Source organism: Vicugna pacos, chromosome 26 (assembly GCF_048564905.1).
Source record: "Vicugna pacos chromosome 26, VicPac4, whole genome shotgun sequence".
In the NCBI taxonomy this organism is placed as follows: Eukaryota; Metazoa; Chordata; class Mammalia; order Artiodactyla; family Camelidae; genus Vicugna; species Vicugna pacos.
The window spans coordinates 25,725,212-25,742,412 of record NC_133012.1 but is presented as its reverse complement, the minus strand read 5'-3'; the positions used below and the strand labels follow the sequence as shown (position 1 = coordinate 25,742,412).

The 17,201-nt window shown below is 51.3% G+C and overlaps 3 protein-coding genes across 3 annotated transcripts; all 3 read right to left on the bottom strand.

Moving 5' to 3' along the window:
* Window positions 1-5,193, bottom strand: LOC140689525 (beta-defensin 33-like). Its single transcript, XM_072950533.1, has 3 exons — window positions 5,098-5,193; window positions 2,577-2,707; window positions 1-210 (listed from the first exon to the last, which is right to left on the bottom strand). Exons 2-3 carry the CDS (start codon window positions 2,632-2,634, stop codon window positions 80-82), a joined length of 189 nt encoding a protein of 62 aa, XP_072806634.1. The 5' UTR covers window positions 2,635-2,707; window positions 5,098-5,193; the 3' UTR covers window positions 1-79.
* A 1,313-nt stretch (window positions 5,194-6,506) lies between these two features.
* On the bottom strand, window positions 6,507-10,049 carry LOC140689524 (beta-defensin 1-like). The gene is made up of 2 exons (XM_072950532.1): window positions 9,753-10,049; window positions 6,507-8,312 (listed from the first exon to the last, which is right to left on the bottom strand). The coding sequence occupies exons 1-2, from the start codon at window positions 9,808-9,810 to the stop codon at window positions 8,176-8,178; spliced, it is 195 nt and encodes a 64-aa protein (XP_072806633.1). The 5' UTR covers window positions 9,811-10,049; the 3' UTR covers window positions 6,507-8,175.
* Window positions 10,050-13,257: 3,208 nt separating this feature from the next.
* LOC116285677 (beta-defensin 103A-like) lies at window positions 13,258-14,290 on the bottom strand. The gene is made up of 2 exons (XM_031691360.2): window positions 14,144-14,290; window positions 13,258-13,505 (listed from the first exon to the last, which is right to left on the bottom strand). The coding sequence occupies exons 1-2, from the start codon at window positions 14,199-14,201 to the stop codon at window positions 13,360-13,362; spliced, it is 204 nt and encodes a 67-aa protein (XP_031547220.1). The 5' UTR covers window positions 14,202-14,290; the 3' UTR covers window positions 13,258-13,359.
* Window positions 14,291-17,201: the final 2,911 nt, after the last annotated feature.

The following is a 17,201-nucleotide window of genomic DNA, read 5'->3' as shown; positions in this document are numbered from 1 at the left end:
TGGGTGGTGGTGCTTTTATTAAGCAGAGATCAGTGGTGCCGAGCGTCTCGTGCTGCTCTGGGGACGCTCCGGCCTGAAACTAGACTCTGCAGCAGTGTTTCCTCCGACTTCTGCATTCTGCAGGCAGGATGGAGCAGCCGTGGGTTCTTTGATGCTTACAGACACCACCCATTTTCTTACATTCGATGTTTTTTACCTTTCTTTCATGCCCTGTGAAGGAAAGGGAGGTGGAAAAAACCCAAAGAAATGAAGGCATGTTTAACCAAAGCTACCAGATTTCATCGTGGAGAGAAAATCTCCAGACTGTCGTCCACAGGGGTACAGCTGGCCCTCTCCCTGTTTCGGGGGGACCTGTGAACCTAGAATGGTTTTTTGTTTTATGGGTTTTTTTTATAGTTAACTTTTTTTAATTGTAGAAAAAATTCAGAAAGAATATTTGATGGTACCTGAAAATTATATGAAATTCAAATTCTAGGGTCCACAAGTTGTTTTATAGGAAAACAGCTGCCCTCATTCATTTATACATTGTCTGTGGCCACATTCATGCTACAACAGAGATGCACTGTCCTGACAGAGAGCTTGGGGCCCACAGAGCCTAAAATATGCATTGCCCGCCCTTTACAGAGACAGCTTATCAACCTCCGTGCTATAGTGTCTTTCCTTTTCAGATGAAGAACCCTTAGGTCAGAGAAAGCAGTTTGGGCCACAGATGAGGGATACACATCACGTGCTCTTCACAGACGCTTCCTAAAGTGCCTGCCTCTTTTCCAAAAGGATAAAATCTTACAAGCACTCAGCACAAAGTAGACAAACTAAGCGTTGGACTGAGCATTCTCACCCCTGATTGCTGTGCCTCCCGTATCCCATGCAAGGAGCGCTGTTTTATAAACTGGCATTTTAAATCCCACAGCCATGGCTTGTAGTGAGCACCAGCCTTCTTACGCTCCTGTGAGTTAAGCTGGAGAGAAAACTACGAGAGGTGAGTGACTAAGTCGTTCAGAGAGCAGGGGAGGAAGAGAGGGAGCCTGCATGATGTCTGGAGGCAGGAGAGCAAGGAAGAGAGTGACACACAGCCGGGAGGAACTCATGAATGAGAAGAGTGTCCGCCAAAGTCCGTGGCTTTTACAGGCGCTGGGTGTTTGTGATGAGGGCACAGTCAGCCAGGATTTGGGGGACCTGCCTTCCAAGTCCTGCTCCCCTATAACCACGGTTTTCTTTCGGGGGTGGCAGAGTCTCTGAATTTTTCATAAGAAGGCAAGGTAGTTATAAATTATGCATGTATTTATAATGTATGTGTAATTATAAAATATATATGTAATTCATATTATTAACAGGAATGAATATATAAATATATTATATTCATGTATTTAAAATTATTGTCACTTACATTAGATAACTGTGAATACATGTCCATGCGCGTCTGTCTCCACACCCACACCCACGCCCACGCCCACGCCCGCGTCTACATCCGCCTGCCTGTCGCCTGTCTTCCTCAGGCTGTTCACCAGATAGGTCTGAGTCTCTGTTTTCCTGGCACCAGGTGGGATTCGCCTCTTATGTGGTTAGGTGGGGCCAAGGCACTTGCTTGGTTAGTGAGTTCTGAGCAGAAGGGCCGAGTCCTTTCAGGGCTGGAGCCCTTCTTGCCAACGTGAGGCTCCTCAGAGCTCTTTCTTTGGACGCCATGCCCAGCAGCCTTCACGGGGGCGGCAGCGCCGTCGGGAGGATCTGAGCAGCTGCGCTGAGCGGAGCACCCCTCTGATGGGCTGGCATCCTCTGAGCAAGACTTAAACACTTGCTCTTGTAAGATGCCAGGATTTGGAGGCAGCGGTCACCACCGCACAGCCTGGCACCTCCTAGGCTGACATAGGTGGAGGGTTGCCAGGTAACAGGACCCCCAGTTTAATCTGAATTTCAGATCAACGACAAATAGTCTTTTAGTGCAGGTATGCTCCGAGTGTTGTGTGGGTCCTCCTCAAGCTAAAAATGTTTGTTTGTATATAACTCGGTGTGTAAATTTGTTTTCTGGGATTGTTGGCTATTTAATAAAAACATGGTCTCTGGAACCAAACCCAACTGGGCTTGAGTTAAAGGCTTCACCACATACAACCTGCATTAACAATTTACTTCATTTCGCAGTCTCATCTGTAGGACGGACCTAAACATGCTTGCCTACCGCAGAAGCGCTGTTACGAGGAGGCCGTGGTCCAGCACAGCAGAGGTGCTGTCGTGCTGGCCGAGAGGAGCCGGCCGACGTCACTGGCCATTGTGGGCAGAGTTGTTGTTATTCCCAAGGAAATGACCTGTAGGCTGCAAAGTCCCCTGTAAATGTCGTCTGTCACCGTTACTACTTGCAGATTTACTACCAACTCGCCAGGGACAATTGGGGGAGGACACTTTTCATTTCTTTAGGCTGCTCTTTCCTTGTTTGTGAACCAGAGCTTGCTGTACATGCCGCGCTTCTTTCAGATACGACGTTACTCGGTGGTTACGTGTTTCAGTGCACCCCCGGGTTAGGAGTCCACCGGACCTCCTAGGCCACCCACTCTGCCATCCTCCCAGCGGGACCCACAGCTTACCTGATGTTGCCTGGATAAGACATACAAGGAAGAGAAGGAGGAGGTATAGCAGCCGCATGACGGGAGATGAATTTTCGGGATTCCAGGCGGACGCGGCAGTGGCCAACGGCACATCAATGGGGGCCGGCGATCTGAGAAAGAGTTTGCAGAATTCAGCTAGACAGACAAAGCTTGTGCTCCCAATAAGGACGTTCAGTGAGGGCCTGGGTGTAATTGGAGGATGTCTTGTCTGTGGACAAATGGTCCCAGGCCCGGGTGTGCCTGTCACAGAGGAAGAGGTGAACAGGGGTCGGCAGTTCCTAGCGGATCCTCACTTCTGCTTATGGCTCTGAAGTTTGGTGCCTTTTTTTCTCTTTTTTAGAAAAAAACTATTAAAAATGGAATTCTGTTTAGTCAATTATTTATTTATTCATTCACCTTTATCGCATCTCTCTGCACCTGCCCATTTCTCCTTAGGAAGGCAAAGAACCCTCCCCACCCTATAGAAATTCAAAAAAAGGAGAAGGAATTTTGGAAATTGAAACAAGGTTCTCTCCCTTTTTACTTTCAATACTTTTTTTTGCTGCCGTTTTAAAGGGAGAATGGGCTCGTCTGGGGCAGGCTGTCAGCAGGCCAAGCGCCTGCTTCAGCCACAACCAGCTGAGGGCTTAAGGGCTGGAGGGTCCTCGCCACAGGCGCTCCGGCAGTGCGCTCCTGTGGCAAAGGGGTTAAAAGCGCGGGAGGAAATGAGGTCAGCCGTCGGTTCCTCCCCAGCTCCTTCTTCTCTCCGTCTCTGTCTGTGCAGTGTTTTTATGTCTCTTCTTTCCCACTACGTGTGAATTTCTAAAGTAACAAGTCCTGTTTTATGAGCTCATGTTCTCAGCACTCTGAACAGTGCCTGGCACAGAGCAGGCAGTCAAATATTTGTTTCCATTAATAGGTGCTAGTATGGAAGAACCCGTTTAAGGGTGAATAAATAAATGGATGAAGAAAATAAGGGATGTAGCTATAGTGAGGTAAACGTGTGTGTGCGCGTGTGTGAGAGAGAGGGTGAGAATGATAGGGTGAGTGGGAAGTCGTGAAAGGTTTCGTAGAATTCCCCTTTCCTAGCAAAGAAGGAAAGGATGTGCCGTGGTGGATCACGTGAGCAAAGGCTGGTGCTCCCTCAGTAAATCGACCAAATAATTTATCATCTAAACGGAACATTTTTAAAATGCAAGGGACTTACTGGTAATAGTTATCCTGGAACAAGAGGCGTACACTGGGAAGTCTCAGGCAATTTGATTTTTTTTCTTTTTTTAATGGAGGTACTGGGGACTGAACTCAGGACCTTATGCACAGTAAGTGTGTGCTCTACCACTGAGCTATACAGCACCCCCGTCTCAGGCAATTTGAGAGCTACTGCCGCCCTGTCCCCGAGCAGACCTCTTTGTTAGTAAGCGCACGTTTCTTTGCTGAAGGCCAGGGGGACCCTCAAGTTGGGCGTTCTCTCTCTCAGGGCCCCCCCCAGCACTGCCCTGGGAGCGGCCAAGGCGCACTGACCAACCACGGGCTCTCCTAGGACGTGATGGCTGTTGGTGGTACTGGTTTATCTTTCCAACTTGTCCTTTGCCCATTTTCCTCTCTCAGCCCAAGTACTATGGGATGTGAGACTTGGGAAATACAGCCCTACCTTGTATATTAAGAAGTCAGGTCATCATTAATTCATATGCACTTCTGATTTTATACTAAAGTTAAACACACTTTTGCTTCCAACCACATACCATTCGCAATCCTACACTTTTATAGGTAACATTACCACAGGTAATCATTAATCTGGGAGGAGACCCGAGAGGGCTTTCCTGCTTCCAGCTCTTGGTGAGAAGTTCACCCACCGTCTCTTAGAAAACCCTCGTCGTGCTAAGATGATGTCAAACGCTTTTTGGAAACAGGTTGGGATAACAATGAATGACTGCTTTAATATTTTGGCTCAGGCTTAATCTTCTGGTTTTGAGGGTCCGGTGGGGACCCACTAATTTGCTCCACCCTAAAGTGTTTCTGAGCACATACACCTCCTCACCCACCCATCCTTAGTACGTCAGAGTGTGTACCTAGTACGTCACCGCACCTAGCCTTCACTGACCCGCTTCTCTTCCGTCTGAAATGAACTGGGTGCATCTGACGTTTTCTCTCTGCCCGGAAGCAGCTTAGCAACAAAATGTTACCACTTCCACTCTTTTGATCAGCATTTGAATCCTTCCTTAAGTGGAGATCCATTTTAGTTTAGTAACATTGACCTAATAGCAGACTGCTTGTTTGTGCTGATCTGTCTGAGGGAGTCACGTTCAACTTTGTAGAGCAGCTCTTTGGGTTGTACCTCCTCGGCCCCAGCAACAGCGCTTTTATAATAATAATAGAAAAGAAAGTGCCGACTGAAAGCTTCGTCCACATTCCTGTCTCCTATACTTTTATGCTGAAAGCAATCCTTTTATTGACTCCCTAAATATTATGCATATATTCTCGCCACTTCTTCATCCCCAGGTGCTCTCGCCTGAAAACCTACCTTACAGCTGATTCCTCCGCCCTTCACAGACTGTCTGCTGCCTGTCCACTCAGGCGGGGACACCTGGGAGCAGTGGCCCATTGGCCCAGAGCTAGGGGCCAGGTCAGCAATGGGCAGAAGAGGGGCTGAGTGAGGTCACGCAGGACGCATTATGACCCCGGGTTGACAGGAGTCATTCTGGTGGAGAGGCGGGGGACCAGCCAGATTTGAGCAGTAGCAACCCCCACCCCCACCCCGAGCCTGAGAGGAAGGAGAGGAAGTGGGGACTGCAGACACTGCTTCCCAAGGGTTGTGCTGAAAAACCAAGCAAAGCACAGATGAAGCTGATCAATGCGACTGTCAAGGAAGACGGGTTTAGCTGCTCTTAGCTTTTATAGATTCAGCAGAGGGGCCAAGAGGTCGAGCCGGTGATGGTCTCATCCACGAGGGAGCAGGAGGACCCAGATGGAAAGGTTGGCCTCAGACCTGAGCATGAGCCCATTAGCTCACGATTCACATAGAAGAGCCACCTTCTTCTTGCTGCTGAGGTCGGAAGCGTATTCCTCCCACGCGAGAGTCATTGTAAGACACTTAGGAATGCTATGGCAATAAAACAGGTTTTAGGGGGTAAAACTTGACGGTTAAGAAAAAAATTAAACATGGAAATCCCAGCAAGGAAGATGACGAAAGTCTAAAAAAACAGTAAAATCAAATCACATTTAAAATCAGACAAAAGTTGAGTGACAATGAAATAAGCTAAAAATGAAGAATAAAAGGGATAGGAGATGTCAGAGGTAACAGGCTAGATTCAGAGACAACCAGTGACAGGGAAAGAAGGAAACACTCGTCGTGGCGCAGGAACCCAGAACCGGCAGCAGAAACGACGCACCTAAACCAGAAGTTGAGCAAGGACTGTGAAAGTCGAGAAAACGCTCGGATGTTGGGAGCAGCTGAAGTAAAGTTTTGGGTTAATTCCTGGGCCAAGGAAAACTATCGAATGGATTCAAGAAGATTAATGTTTGAAAATATGATTCGGAAGATCGCTTTTAATATATCATAAAGGTTTTTGTGTGGATAAGGAAGAGACGGATCAAACTGGATGGGACCTCACAGGCAGCGAAGCTCCGGGTTACGGGAGCAACATTTCAAGGGTGCGATTTTGCTCCTTTTCCAAGGTATTTGGAGGGTGCGCTTTTGGGCAGGGGTCTTTGTGGAAGCTGTGAAACCACAGAGCACAGACACCATGCCCGACACCCCAGCCGGAGGTTTTGCTTCTGCCCAGTAATCCCCAAAACACAGCCTTGAAATGAGAGCCTTTCATGTGACGCTGAGTCCAGGGACCCTCAGAGGGAGGAGAGGTTGGCAGGTGCACCGTGGGGTTGTGAGCAAATAAATACGAAAATCTGTACAACCTTCAACAGTGTTGGCAGTTTCCCACTATTTTGTCTCATTAAACAGATCTAGGTTTTGGACCTTCGGTGCTGTACCCTCTGTGCTCACAGCGCATCATTTTTAAGTAGTAACGTAAGACTGCAGAGTTTGAGAAGTAAGTGTCTTAACCGAAACAACAACAAAGTTCTGAGGGCAAATTTGGCTCCGCTAGGGGTCTGGCCCTGAGCGATGCTCACGGGCCGGCGGTCGCACGGGGCTGGAGCCGTCGCAGGGCTATGCCCATGCTGGCTCCTGGGCTGGGGACAGCTCGTGGGGCATCTCGGCTTCTCCCCACAGTCTCGCCTCGTGGTCTCTCTAGCAGCGATCTCGCAGCCAGCCAGGCTTCTCACACAGTGCCTCGGGGCGCCCACGGCCCTTGTCCTGGGAAAGCAAAGAGCAGGTGAGAGCTTCACCCCCACCATGACATCAGAGGCTCTCAGCATCACTGTGACCGTCCTCTTAATCTGAGGTGGTCACAAAGGCCCTCTCAGGCTCCAGGGAGGGGGACAGGTGCTCTGCAACTTGTTGGGAGAATGCCGTGGTTCTGGAAGGGCATGTTTGGATAGCAGTGTGCCACACGCAGGAGAGGACCTGAGCCTTGGTGCCAGAGAATGACTCATTTTAAAAACAAAACCCACAGAGGTTAATTGCCTTCCCTCAAATCATCCAAGACCAGCTCTGCTGCCTGGGGGAGAGTCCAGAGCCGGGTCTCGCCTCACGGGAGCAAGGGTGACAGGGCCGCCTGGCTGCTGGACGCCTGCGGACACACGTCGCTCCCAGCTTCCTCCAGGCCGCGGGCCGTGGGCCCTCACAGGCGGCGGCAGGGAGCGCCTTCCCGCCCGTCTCTCCCCTCCGGCGTCAGTCTGCAGGTGTGAAGCGGGGAGACGGCCCGCTGCCCCTCTCATCAATGCCAATGCGGGTTTTCTCTATTTAGGGCCAAGTGTGTGCGAGGTCGTGGAGTGGTCTCAACAAAGGAAGAACTGACTACACTCTTGAAAATTAACATATTTTAACACACTTTGTCCAATTCAGCTTTGCTGTCAATTAATAGTACTTGACGAAGCAGCGCCTCCCCTCAATGGCCCGCACGTACATGAACAGGGCAGAGTCCACGCCCGTCAGGACGTCATAGTGCGATGGAGACTTAGAATTTTACCCACACGTGTGTGAGTGAGTTAGAAGCACGAACCGAAAGGAAGTGAGTGAGGACACGGGGAGAAGAGAGAGAGGACGGGGGGCTGCCTCCTATGCGGAGCAGTCGTGGCTTCCCGACAGAGGTGGGGGTCCAGTGGGACTGGCCCCACGGGCTGTGTGTTTTCGGGGTGGCGTGGGGTCGGTGAGGACATGGGGGGGCAGGAAGCAGGAAAAGCAAAGTGCACGACACAGGACAGCACAGGGAGGGACTGCGGGAGGTCAGGCGACCCAAGGGAGCAGGGACCCTAAGCCTGGACGCAAGGAGCGTCCCCCGTGGCCCCCGATGGCCAGTGTGGGGGCGTCCTCCAGGGTTTCGGAGATCAGCCTGTGATCACACACAACACCAGGGTTACCAGAGGGAAAGATTCTTTGTCTTTGAATACAGTGGTTTAACCTGGTTTAAATTTTACGTAATTTTTGGAAGGGAGCAGGTTCTGACTCCGCGTCGGCCGCAGCCGTCCCTTCGCTTTCTTGCTACTTTCTTCGGCAGCATTTTACTTTGGGTGAGCCGCAGGTGCCAATCTGCTTCATTTTTGGACCACACTTGACCGGCACACAGACGCCTTTATTCCCAAGGCAGCTAACGGTATTTCCTATATCTTTAGTAAAACCTGAAAGAAAAGAAAAAAAGGCAAAAGAGGATCAGAGATGAAGGCGCCATGTCAGAAAGGCAAACTGTGTCCCCTTCGAGTGCCCCAGGGGCGCTCTTTCCCCAGGTCTTTGCCCTCAGGACAGTAAGTTGTGAGTCGAGGACGACTTGGATCCAGCTCTCAGACAGAGCCCGGCACTGCCCGGGGACTGGTGGGTCCCCACTGTTCTAGAACCAGAAGGTTGAAGGCTCTGATGTGTGGCTGAGGAGCTGGGGTGTTACGAGGGTGCTGTGCGAGGTCAGCGAAGATCACCTCAAAGCTGTGCAACTCCCATTTTCACAACATGCCAGAGGTCTCAGAGCCAGAACCAGCCAGCAGGTGTCTGTTTTTAGCGTGTTGTTTCCCAGCCCATTCGTCGACCAGGTAGCTGGGCTGAGGCAGGAGACGATGGAGTGTAGGGACTGTTTACAAGGGCTCTGTGTCTAAGTAACTCACAATTGACAGTAACAATGGCTAAGAAAAACCCTTTTGTACTATTGTCCCTAACAGCTCAGAATTCTCGCAGATCTGGTCTGGGCGTCATCCTTCCCTCACCCGCCCGCCTCCATGGCCTCCTTCTCATCATCTGTGTCTTCTCATCTTTCTTACACTTCTGTCTTCCTGACCCGTTCTCCTCCGTCCTCCTCCCAACTTCTCTTCCAAGTGCTGCATCACAGCCAGAAACAGAACTGATAAAACGAAGGCTTTTCAACATACTGTCTAACATCTAATCAGTTATCTCAGGGCTCAGCCTCACATTCTCTCTCTCTCCCCCTCTTCCCTTCCTTCTTCACCCTTTTATCCTCTTCCCGTAGGTACCAGGGCTGAAGTGCAAACTAGGCACCCGCTTCTGAGAACGGCTCTGGAGGAGCCGCTCCCAGCCGCGGGCGCAGTGCGGTGCCGCCAGGGTCCCGTCCGTGGGGCTCTCCCCGCTGAGCAGACAAAGCACGGGGTCCCAGACAGCGGCTCCCGGAGGTCGGGCTGGGTTTTACTGTCCCCCGGATTCTCTGGTCACCCAGACACTCCACCCTTCAAGTAGGAAGATTTATAAAGCGATGTTCTGGACTTCTGTCCTTGGACAAAACCAAATTCCTGGCTTTTATGAAAAAAGAAGTGTCTCCCAGCAGAGGCTTCTTCTGTTTCACAGCAGACTCCGCACGAAATACCGGGAGGAGATGGACTTACAAGCTACCGGTTCCTTCAGGGTGACTTGCAAACAGCTGTGACTCGCACAGGAAGGTTCCTAGATTCCTTCCACGCCGGGGACACGGGGCTGGGTGCTCATGAGCAATTCCTATGAGGTATTTAGTCTAATCGTGTGTAGACGAGAGAAGACGGACAGAGAGAGAGAGAGAGACAGGAGAGAGAGACGGTCCTGTCCTTCCCCCCTGTCCCGCCCGCCTGCCGCGGGGCCCGGCTCACCTGGAACGGACAACAGGAGCGCGAGGAGAAAGGCGAGGAGGAGGTCACGGAGCCTCATGCTGGTGGCCGGTGGGCGTCACAGCAAGCGGGGGCCGGAGGGGAGGCTGGGCCGTGCACTCCGTCAAGCTCCCAGGTTCCCGGGAGAGTTCAGTTTTGGCTGCAGCTTTGGTAATTACAGAGTGATTAACTGAGCCTCTTGCCTGTGTGTCATGGGAACGGCCTTTAGAGCACAAAGCACGCTCAGTCACCCTTGCGCTAATCCGGACGTGGAAAATCCCAGAAAGACCTCTCCTCCTGCCTTTGGGACCAGAAGCTTCTTCCCATCTCCGTTCAGCTGATGGGGCAGGGGTGAGGCTGGGGATGGACGGGCCCAGTGCCCGGCGCCCAGGGTGGGGTTTTTCTGAATAAGTTGCATTAATCGTGACTCCTTCCTTAATGATGTTTCCTTAATGATGCTTGGAAGAGATGGATATATACTTCCATATAGTTTATCTCTAGGTAAGGTGTTTATCTGTTTGTTTATAGACTCGGCGGGGCCAGCGTTGCTAAGTGCTGTAGCACACCCCCGGAGAAGGAAGCAGCGCCTGATCCTGGTCTACTTTCTCTCTTCGCTTAAAATGTGTTTTAAAGATCCTAGTTTGCAGCACAGCAGACGTTTGTTTTGTTTCGTTTCTTTTTTTTTTTTTTTTAAAGAAAGCTGGTGATCCTGTTGTGTGGACAAGACTGGGCATGACTTCCCACGAGAGGAAGTCTCTGACGGGGTGTGAAACAGAGGGCTGGCCCGGTGCTGCAGGAAGGGGTTCCCATCCAGGACGCTGGTGTGGCTGCCAGGGGGACACGGCCCTTGGCAGGAATTCCTATGACTGCAACTGCTTCTTTCCCCTGGTGACAAGGTCTCAGGGCGAGTCCTCTGCCGCTGTGTTTATCCTGGAGGTGCAGCCTAGGGGCACCCTTGTCCACCAAAGGGAGGGCCATGTTGTTTTGCAGGGAGCTCACGCCCCAGCGAAACCACGAGGTGCCTCACCCCAGAAACCAGAGATGTAGTTATTATCGGATTTGGGGAAGGGTTGATTTTAGGTAAGATCTAAATGAATTATTAGTTTTCACAGGCTCAGAGCAAAACAAGGTTGTGTGGGAAATGGTTGCTGTCACACCCAGACTCGTGGTCCCCGTCTTTAAAGGGGAGATAAATGCTGTGCCCTCCTGTGAGTGAGCAGGAAGCTGACGCAGCGGCTCAGTTCCCCAGGCGAGAAGGGGTGTCCATTCCCACAGGCGTGCTCTTTGGAGCAGCAGGGTCGTTCCCAGCCCTTGTGGCCAGGGCCGGCTTCATGGCTTGTGACGGTCACACAGGGACCTGCCCTCAGAGGGGAACCAGAGTCGGGCTTAATTCTCTGTCGCCACTGCCAGGACAGTCTCCTGTAACCCCACAGCTGGGATAACTCCGCCAGGTGCCGCCGTCCGGGGTGCCGCTTCTCCAGTGCCGGGGGACCCCGGAGCGTGGGAAGGACATGGTCTTTCCAGTGTGTGCACCGCTCCCTTCGCCGTGCAGAGCCTTTCGGTTTGCTGTCATCCAGCGTGTTTGTCATTCCCTTTGTTGTTTGTGCTTTTGGTGTCAAATCCAAAGTAAGCTTTGTTGAGACCCATGTCCAGAGCTTCCCTTCTATGTCTTCTTGGAGTTTTGTGGTTCCAAGCCTTGTGTTTAAGCCTTTGATCCATTTTGGGTTGATTTTTGTGTATGGTGCAAGAGAAGGGTCCAATGTCATTCTTGTGTGCATGGCTGTCCAGTTTTCCCAACACCACATATTGAAGAGGCTGTGTATTCTTGGCCCTCTTGTCAAAGGTCATTTGACCATATATGTGTTTTTTTTTTAATAAAGTGTATATGGATTTACCTCTGGGTTCTTGATTCTGTTCCATTGATCAGTGTGTCTGTTTTTGTGCCGATACATTATTGTTTTGATTACTGTAGCTTTGTAAAATGCAATTTGAAATGAGGAGATGTGATGCCTCCAGCTTTGTTCTTCCCGGTCAAGATTGCTCTAGCTGTTCAGGATCTCTTGAATTTCCACACACATTTTAGGATTGTTTGTGTGTTTTTTCTATATCTGTGAAAAATGCCAAAAGCTCTTTTTAGACCATCATTTTACCTTTAATTCATATGTTTCATAGGAAAAGAAATAATAACTTTGTTGGAGCCAACTAAATTCATCACTAACGTTCACTTGATAAAGTTGGAAATAGAACTGAGCATTAATTTCACCATTTTTTAGAGCTGTCTTAGAATCAAATGAAAGGTGGAGACTTCCCATGTGACCTCGGATGCTCCACCGCATTCCGATGCCCCTGCTGTCTGAACTCTGACCCCAGTCTCTGACTCAGGAGCACTGCTGGTCCGTTTGGGTCCTTCCTCCCCGTGCTCCGGCCTGGAATCTGCCTTGCGCGGAGGCTGGAGACAGCCTGCCTCTCACCCGTCCGCTGCCCAGGCTCCGCGGTCACGGGCCTGCAGTGCTCGCGCTCAGCGCCTGACACGGCGGCGTCACTGCCTTTGGCTGCTTGGTTGTACACTGCAGGGGGCCGCTCCCAGAGCCGTTTCACTATTTTGGTGAACGGCGATGTCCAGGCTCCGGTCTTTTGGGGAGTCCGCTCCCCGCTTGCTGAGAGCCCAGAGCCTCGATTAGGGGCTGGAGTCAGGGACGACCAGTCTCCCGCTCCGTCTGCTGGAACCATTCCTTGTCACCCTCGAGAGACCGCTAAACAGTTACACGGCAGGGTCTCCAAGTCGTTAGAAGGCGCTTCAGTTCAATAAACACTTGTTGAGCTTCTGTGTCAAGGCACTTAGGCCAGACGTGATTAAGTTCCCTGCCCTTCAAAAGCCTGGAACCAAATAGACGTTGGAAATATGCAAATGTATAGAATGCAAAAATCAAGCAAGACTCAGAGATTTCAAGTCGGAGTCCTGTGGTGAATCAGAGGAAAGACAATATTTGTCAGGGAAATCAGCTCTGTTTGCAAGGAGGCCGACTTTGACATGGCCACGAGAGATGGTTAGAGCTCGGAGAAAAAGCTGGAAGAGAGATTATGTGCCAGGACGCGGTCAGACAGAGCAGAGGCCGGGGTGAGGGGAGGCCAGCGGCAGAGTTGGGGAGCCCGGCCCCCCGTTTCTCCGAGGTGCAAGGAGTTCAGAAAGACTCGGGAAGGCCCCTGAGAGCTGCACTGAAGTTTAGGGAGAGGTCTGGTGGGGAGATGCTGTGGCAGGAGGAGGGGCTGGGAAGCTCAAAGGCAAGGGTGATGAGAAAGCAAAGGAAGTATTTCGGGAGGAACCAGGAGTCCAGTGTCACTGGGGTGCAAAATTTACAAAAGAAGAGTAAGTTCTGGTAACCCTTGGAACAGTTGTTTAGATCCCCTTGTTTGAGTTAAAGGTGAGTCATGAACAAATTCTAAGTTGCCTGTTTCTTAACAACTAGCACCATGACCAGAATTAAAAAAAAAAAAAAGATAATCAAGCTTTTAACTTTTCTGGAAGAAATATTTAATTTGACTTGGCTTCTATAAACGTCAAGCAGGCATCTTCACACTTTGCGACACTGTCACTGTGAGTCTGGGCTTTTCACTTCTTCTTGCGGCAGCATTTTCGGCCACTCAGAGAGCAGCGGCCTATCTGTTCCTCCTTTGGGAGGCAGCCAAGCACAGCACAGCGGCCGCTTCTGACTTTGCAATAATACTTCTGTAACTTGTTTATGATGCGTCCATTACCTGCAGAGAAGAAACAGAACACGGGGAGGTTTTAGGAAGGCTGAGGTACAAGCAGAGCTCTCGGAATTCTGCAAATAGCTGACCAGCTGTCTTTCTTGTATCCTTTTATTCCTTTTTCCCTCCTCTGTACCATCAGGAGTCACGTAGAAGGTGGGACTAGGCAACCGATCCGCAGTGCCTTTGGGCTCTAGCTCACGGGAAGCACCGTGATGCCGAGGATGTGGCGTGGCCACCGCCAGCCCCCTCGTGAACTGACACCTGTGAGAGCGGGGGCTGCAGTGGTCCCCTGGCCTCTCCGGAAACCCAAAACTCTAGCCCCAACCATTGAGCAAATAAAATGGAAGTCTGTGCTTCCGATCTCAGATTAAATCAGTCTTTCCTGTGGGTATTAAAGTTTTATATCACTTTCTTCTCGTCTCAATAACAGGTGTGACAGTCTTCCTTGAGGAGATGGCTTTTGTGGGCTGTTCAGTCTCTCAAGAGTGAATCAGAAGAGATTATGAAAACTGCTTTGAGGTCCTTGGTGATCCTTGTCAGAAAAGAGAGAAGGGACTGGGGACGTCCAGTTCCTGTAACACAAACCTGCACTTCCCAGAAGACTGGAGATGGGTGGCCCTCTCCCCTCCCGGCCGTCTTACCTGGAACAGGCAGCAAGAACAGGAAGAGCAGGGCGAAGAGGAGGCAGCGGATCCTCATGGCTTCGCGGCGCGGAGACTGGGAGGGAAGGCGGGCTTGCTCCCTTTATAAAGGCCTCACTCCCCAGCCATGGGAAGAGCTGCGATTCCTGTAATGTTGCGGCGATGACACCATGACGGACTTCCTGGTGCTTCATGCCAATGTGTCTTACCCGCAGACCACGCCCATCCCCCCGGGAGGTCATTACACACCCAAGGGGAAGCAGGCCTGCTGTGAGAGCACGGGGCCGCCCTGAGGCCTCCAGGCGCTGGGCGCCTGGGTCTGCCTGGCTCAGCTCTGGTCGAAGGCGCAGGTGGGGACGGCCAGCCTGCTCCTGGAGACGGTCCTGGGGCTCGTGGCTGGGAGCTCCCTTGTTTCCGCTTTTGCCTTCTTCCTAAAGTCCTGGGAGAGTCTGAGGCCCACCTGGGAACCACATCGGTCCAGTCCAAGGCAGGTGCATTCAGAGTCTAGGTGTAAACTGGGGCTGGACCACACCCTGAGCCTCCACGGATACGCCTGAAATTGCAATGAGACAGGATCGGCTTTTAATCAGTGTGGGAAAGGGGGAAAAGCGGGCGACGTTCCAGAGACCCTGCCCCCTGCCCTTGGCCTGCGATGGGCACTGTACCTTGGGTGAAACCCGGCTTACACTTCCTCCTGAAAACTGCCAAATTCATGAGTCAAGAAAGTGTCTCATTTTCCCATCATCAGAGAAAGAGAATGCCGGGGATGGTGTATCTGATGGACCGGCATCTCCTCCTTGGTGACGACACTTCCTATGCAGATGAGGAGCTCGGGAAGATACACGAAAGGCTCCTGGTTACTCACGGCTCATGAGAACTCACGGAAGTCCAGGGATCGGATGATCTCCACTGGGTATAAATTCAGTGCTTAGTCGGCCGGCTGCTTCTTAAAAAATGATTAGACTTAAATGTTAGGGAATCCAATCAGTGGGTAATACTTGAAAGACCGTTTACTTGGGAGCCGAAATCTCCAGGGCGCTGGTTGGCTGTTGCACGGTGCGAGCGCAGCGACAGTGGGCCCCCGGGGTTCTGGGGTGCTCTGGTCTAGGACCAGGACAGCAAGAAAACTCTGAATGCCTGCTCTTGACAGAGGCCACTACCGTGTGCTTTGGGGGAGGGCGGGGGTAGAAGAGGTGAGCTGCAAAGGGGGCCTGGCTCTGGTTCTTTCTCTTGGAGAGCCCGCATGGTGGTAAAATCAGACGGGCATACAGTCAGATAAACCACAGAGAGTGAATGTTAATAATTGCCGTGGTAAGTGTTCAAGCACAGGGCTGTGGAAATGCAGACAAAAGGTAACTCATGCTGAAGGTGAGTCTCTGTAGCAGGTTTCAGAAGAATTGCGAATTGTAGACACTTCACCTTTTAAAACGTTCCTCATCAGTTCTGGGATGAGAGACAAGGCAGTTTTTTTTAATGGGGAAGGGACTGTGGGGTGGACAGGCGTGTGCAGAGTGTCACTCGGTGTCACACAGGGTAAGGAGGGGGAGGGGTCGGGTGTTGCAGAGAATTAGAGCCAGTTCTCAGCCCAGGCTCGGGCTGAAGTCGTCAGAGCTCCGGTCACCGGTGATGGCTCACTTTGCCACGTGGAGGACAGACCTCCACGGTGAACCCTTGGTCTAACCTGCCCCTTCGAAGACCAGGAGGCATTTCTAAGGCAAACATCACTATTTTTTGAGAGTTGCTTCGGGAGTGAAAGGCACTTTTTCTTGTCAGCTATTCGGCAGCACTGCCAGAGCCCTCTCCCCTCACAAAATGAATTTGAGGAGCATTTTGGAATTTTAAGGTGTTTATAAAAGCTACACCTGCCTGTGGTGAAAGTTCAGACAGCTCCTCACTTCACCCTGGGGACCACTGGCAACTCTGGTTTGCCTTCTTTTTGACTTATTAAATTTTTTTAACGTCACAAATACTTTTGGCCTCTCAGTAAAGCAGTTATGTGTTTGCTGTTGAAGAATTGACACGTCCCGTGGAGCCTGACAGCACTGACAAGGGCCGGGGCCTCCCTGCGGGTCGACGGCCTTGAGTCACAGGACGTGGACATTCAGAGCCTGCCAACCGCTGCCCTGGACGTGCTGGGTTTGTTCCCAGCTCTAAGTCAGCGGTTTCCCCGATGTTGATTAGGTTGAGAGAAGAGAGACGAGTTATTCAGCTGTTTTTGCTCATGTCAGACTTTCCTCTAATCTCCTCTAATTGTTTGAAAAATTCTGTTTTTAAAAAATGGAGCAGAGATTTGGCTGATCAAATATTTCGGTCCAGGAGCACACTGTGCGCACGGCAGAGCACCAGACCGGAGTGAGACGTTACCACTTCACTCCAGCCCTGCCGCTTGCCGTCTGGGTTTTTACTTGAATAAACTCCGTGGGCTCCTGAGTGTGTGCGCCTCAGCAGCAAGGCACAGAGCACTAAACGACCTGTTTGGTCCACAGGGAAAGCCCTGCGAGTTCATGATGTACAACGGACTTGTAAGCCGCAACTACCATGTGCCCCAAGGGTCGTCCACGTGGCCCTGGGGAGGAATACCCAAGGAGGGCTAATTAGCGACGACAGCGCGCAGCTCAGCAAGGGGACGCAGGACGCCCACTGTTATCTTAACACGGTCCATGGGCGCTGCAGCTATTCTCCTTTGCAACCATTTTAATCTTGCCAGGACCACCATTATTTACCTTATATAGGCACAGATAGGCATTATCCCAGTTTTCCAGATGAGGAAACTGAGGCTCAGAGAGGTTGAGTGACTTTCCCTAGGCCACCCAGCTGGTCAGTGGCAGCGCCCTGAATTTCAGGGAGCTCTGCACTTCCCAGGCACCCCTGCCCTCCAGGAACCGTACAGATGTGCCAAAGGGATGCGCTGGTGGAAGACGAGAAGGCAGGCACTGGTAAGAAGCCAAGATATTTATCTTCCTGTAGTTTAGAAGGCATCGCCTCTGTGCCTCCTGTTTTGACCAGAGCACCAAGAGGTCTACCAGAGGGTAGATTTGGCATCTCCATCTCAATCATC

Bases quoted from the DNA above. Each gene is read 5' to 3' on its own strand.
- LOC140689524 (XM_072950532.1), bottom strand. From the start codon at position 9,810: ATGAGGCTCCGTGACCTCCTCCTCGCCTTTCTCCTCGCGCTCCTGTTG. The intron at 8,313-9,752 runs GTGAGCCGGGCC...CTTTTCTTTCAG, and splicing joins GCTCCTGTTGTCCGTTCCAG to GTTTTACTAAAGATATAGGA.
- LOC116285677 (XM_031691360.2), bottom strand. From the start codon at position 14,201: ATGAGGATCCGCTGCCTCCTCTTCGCCCTGCTCTTCCTGTTCTTGCTG. The intron at 13,506-14,143 runs GTAAGACGGCCG...TCTTCTCTGCAG, and splicing joins GTTCTTGCTGCCTGTTCCAG to GTAATGGACGCATCATAAAC.
- LOC140689525 (XM_072950533.1), bottom strand. From the start codon at position 2,634: ATGCGGCTGCTATACCTCCTCCTTCTCTTCCTTGTATGTCTTATCCAG. The intron at 211-2,576 runs GTAAGCTGTGGG...TTTCCTTCACAG, and splicing joins TCTTATCCAGGCAACATCAG to GGCATGAAAGAAAGGTAAAA.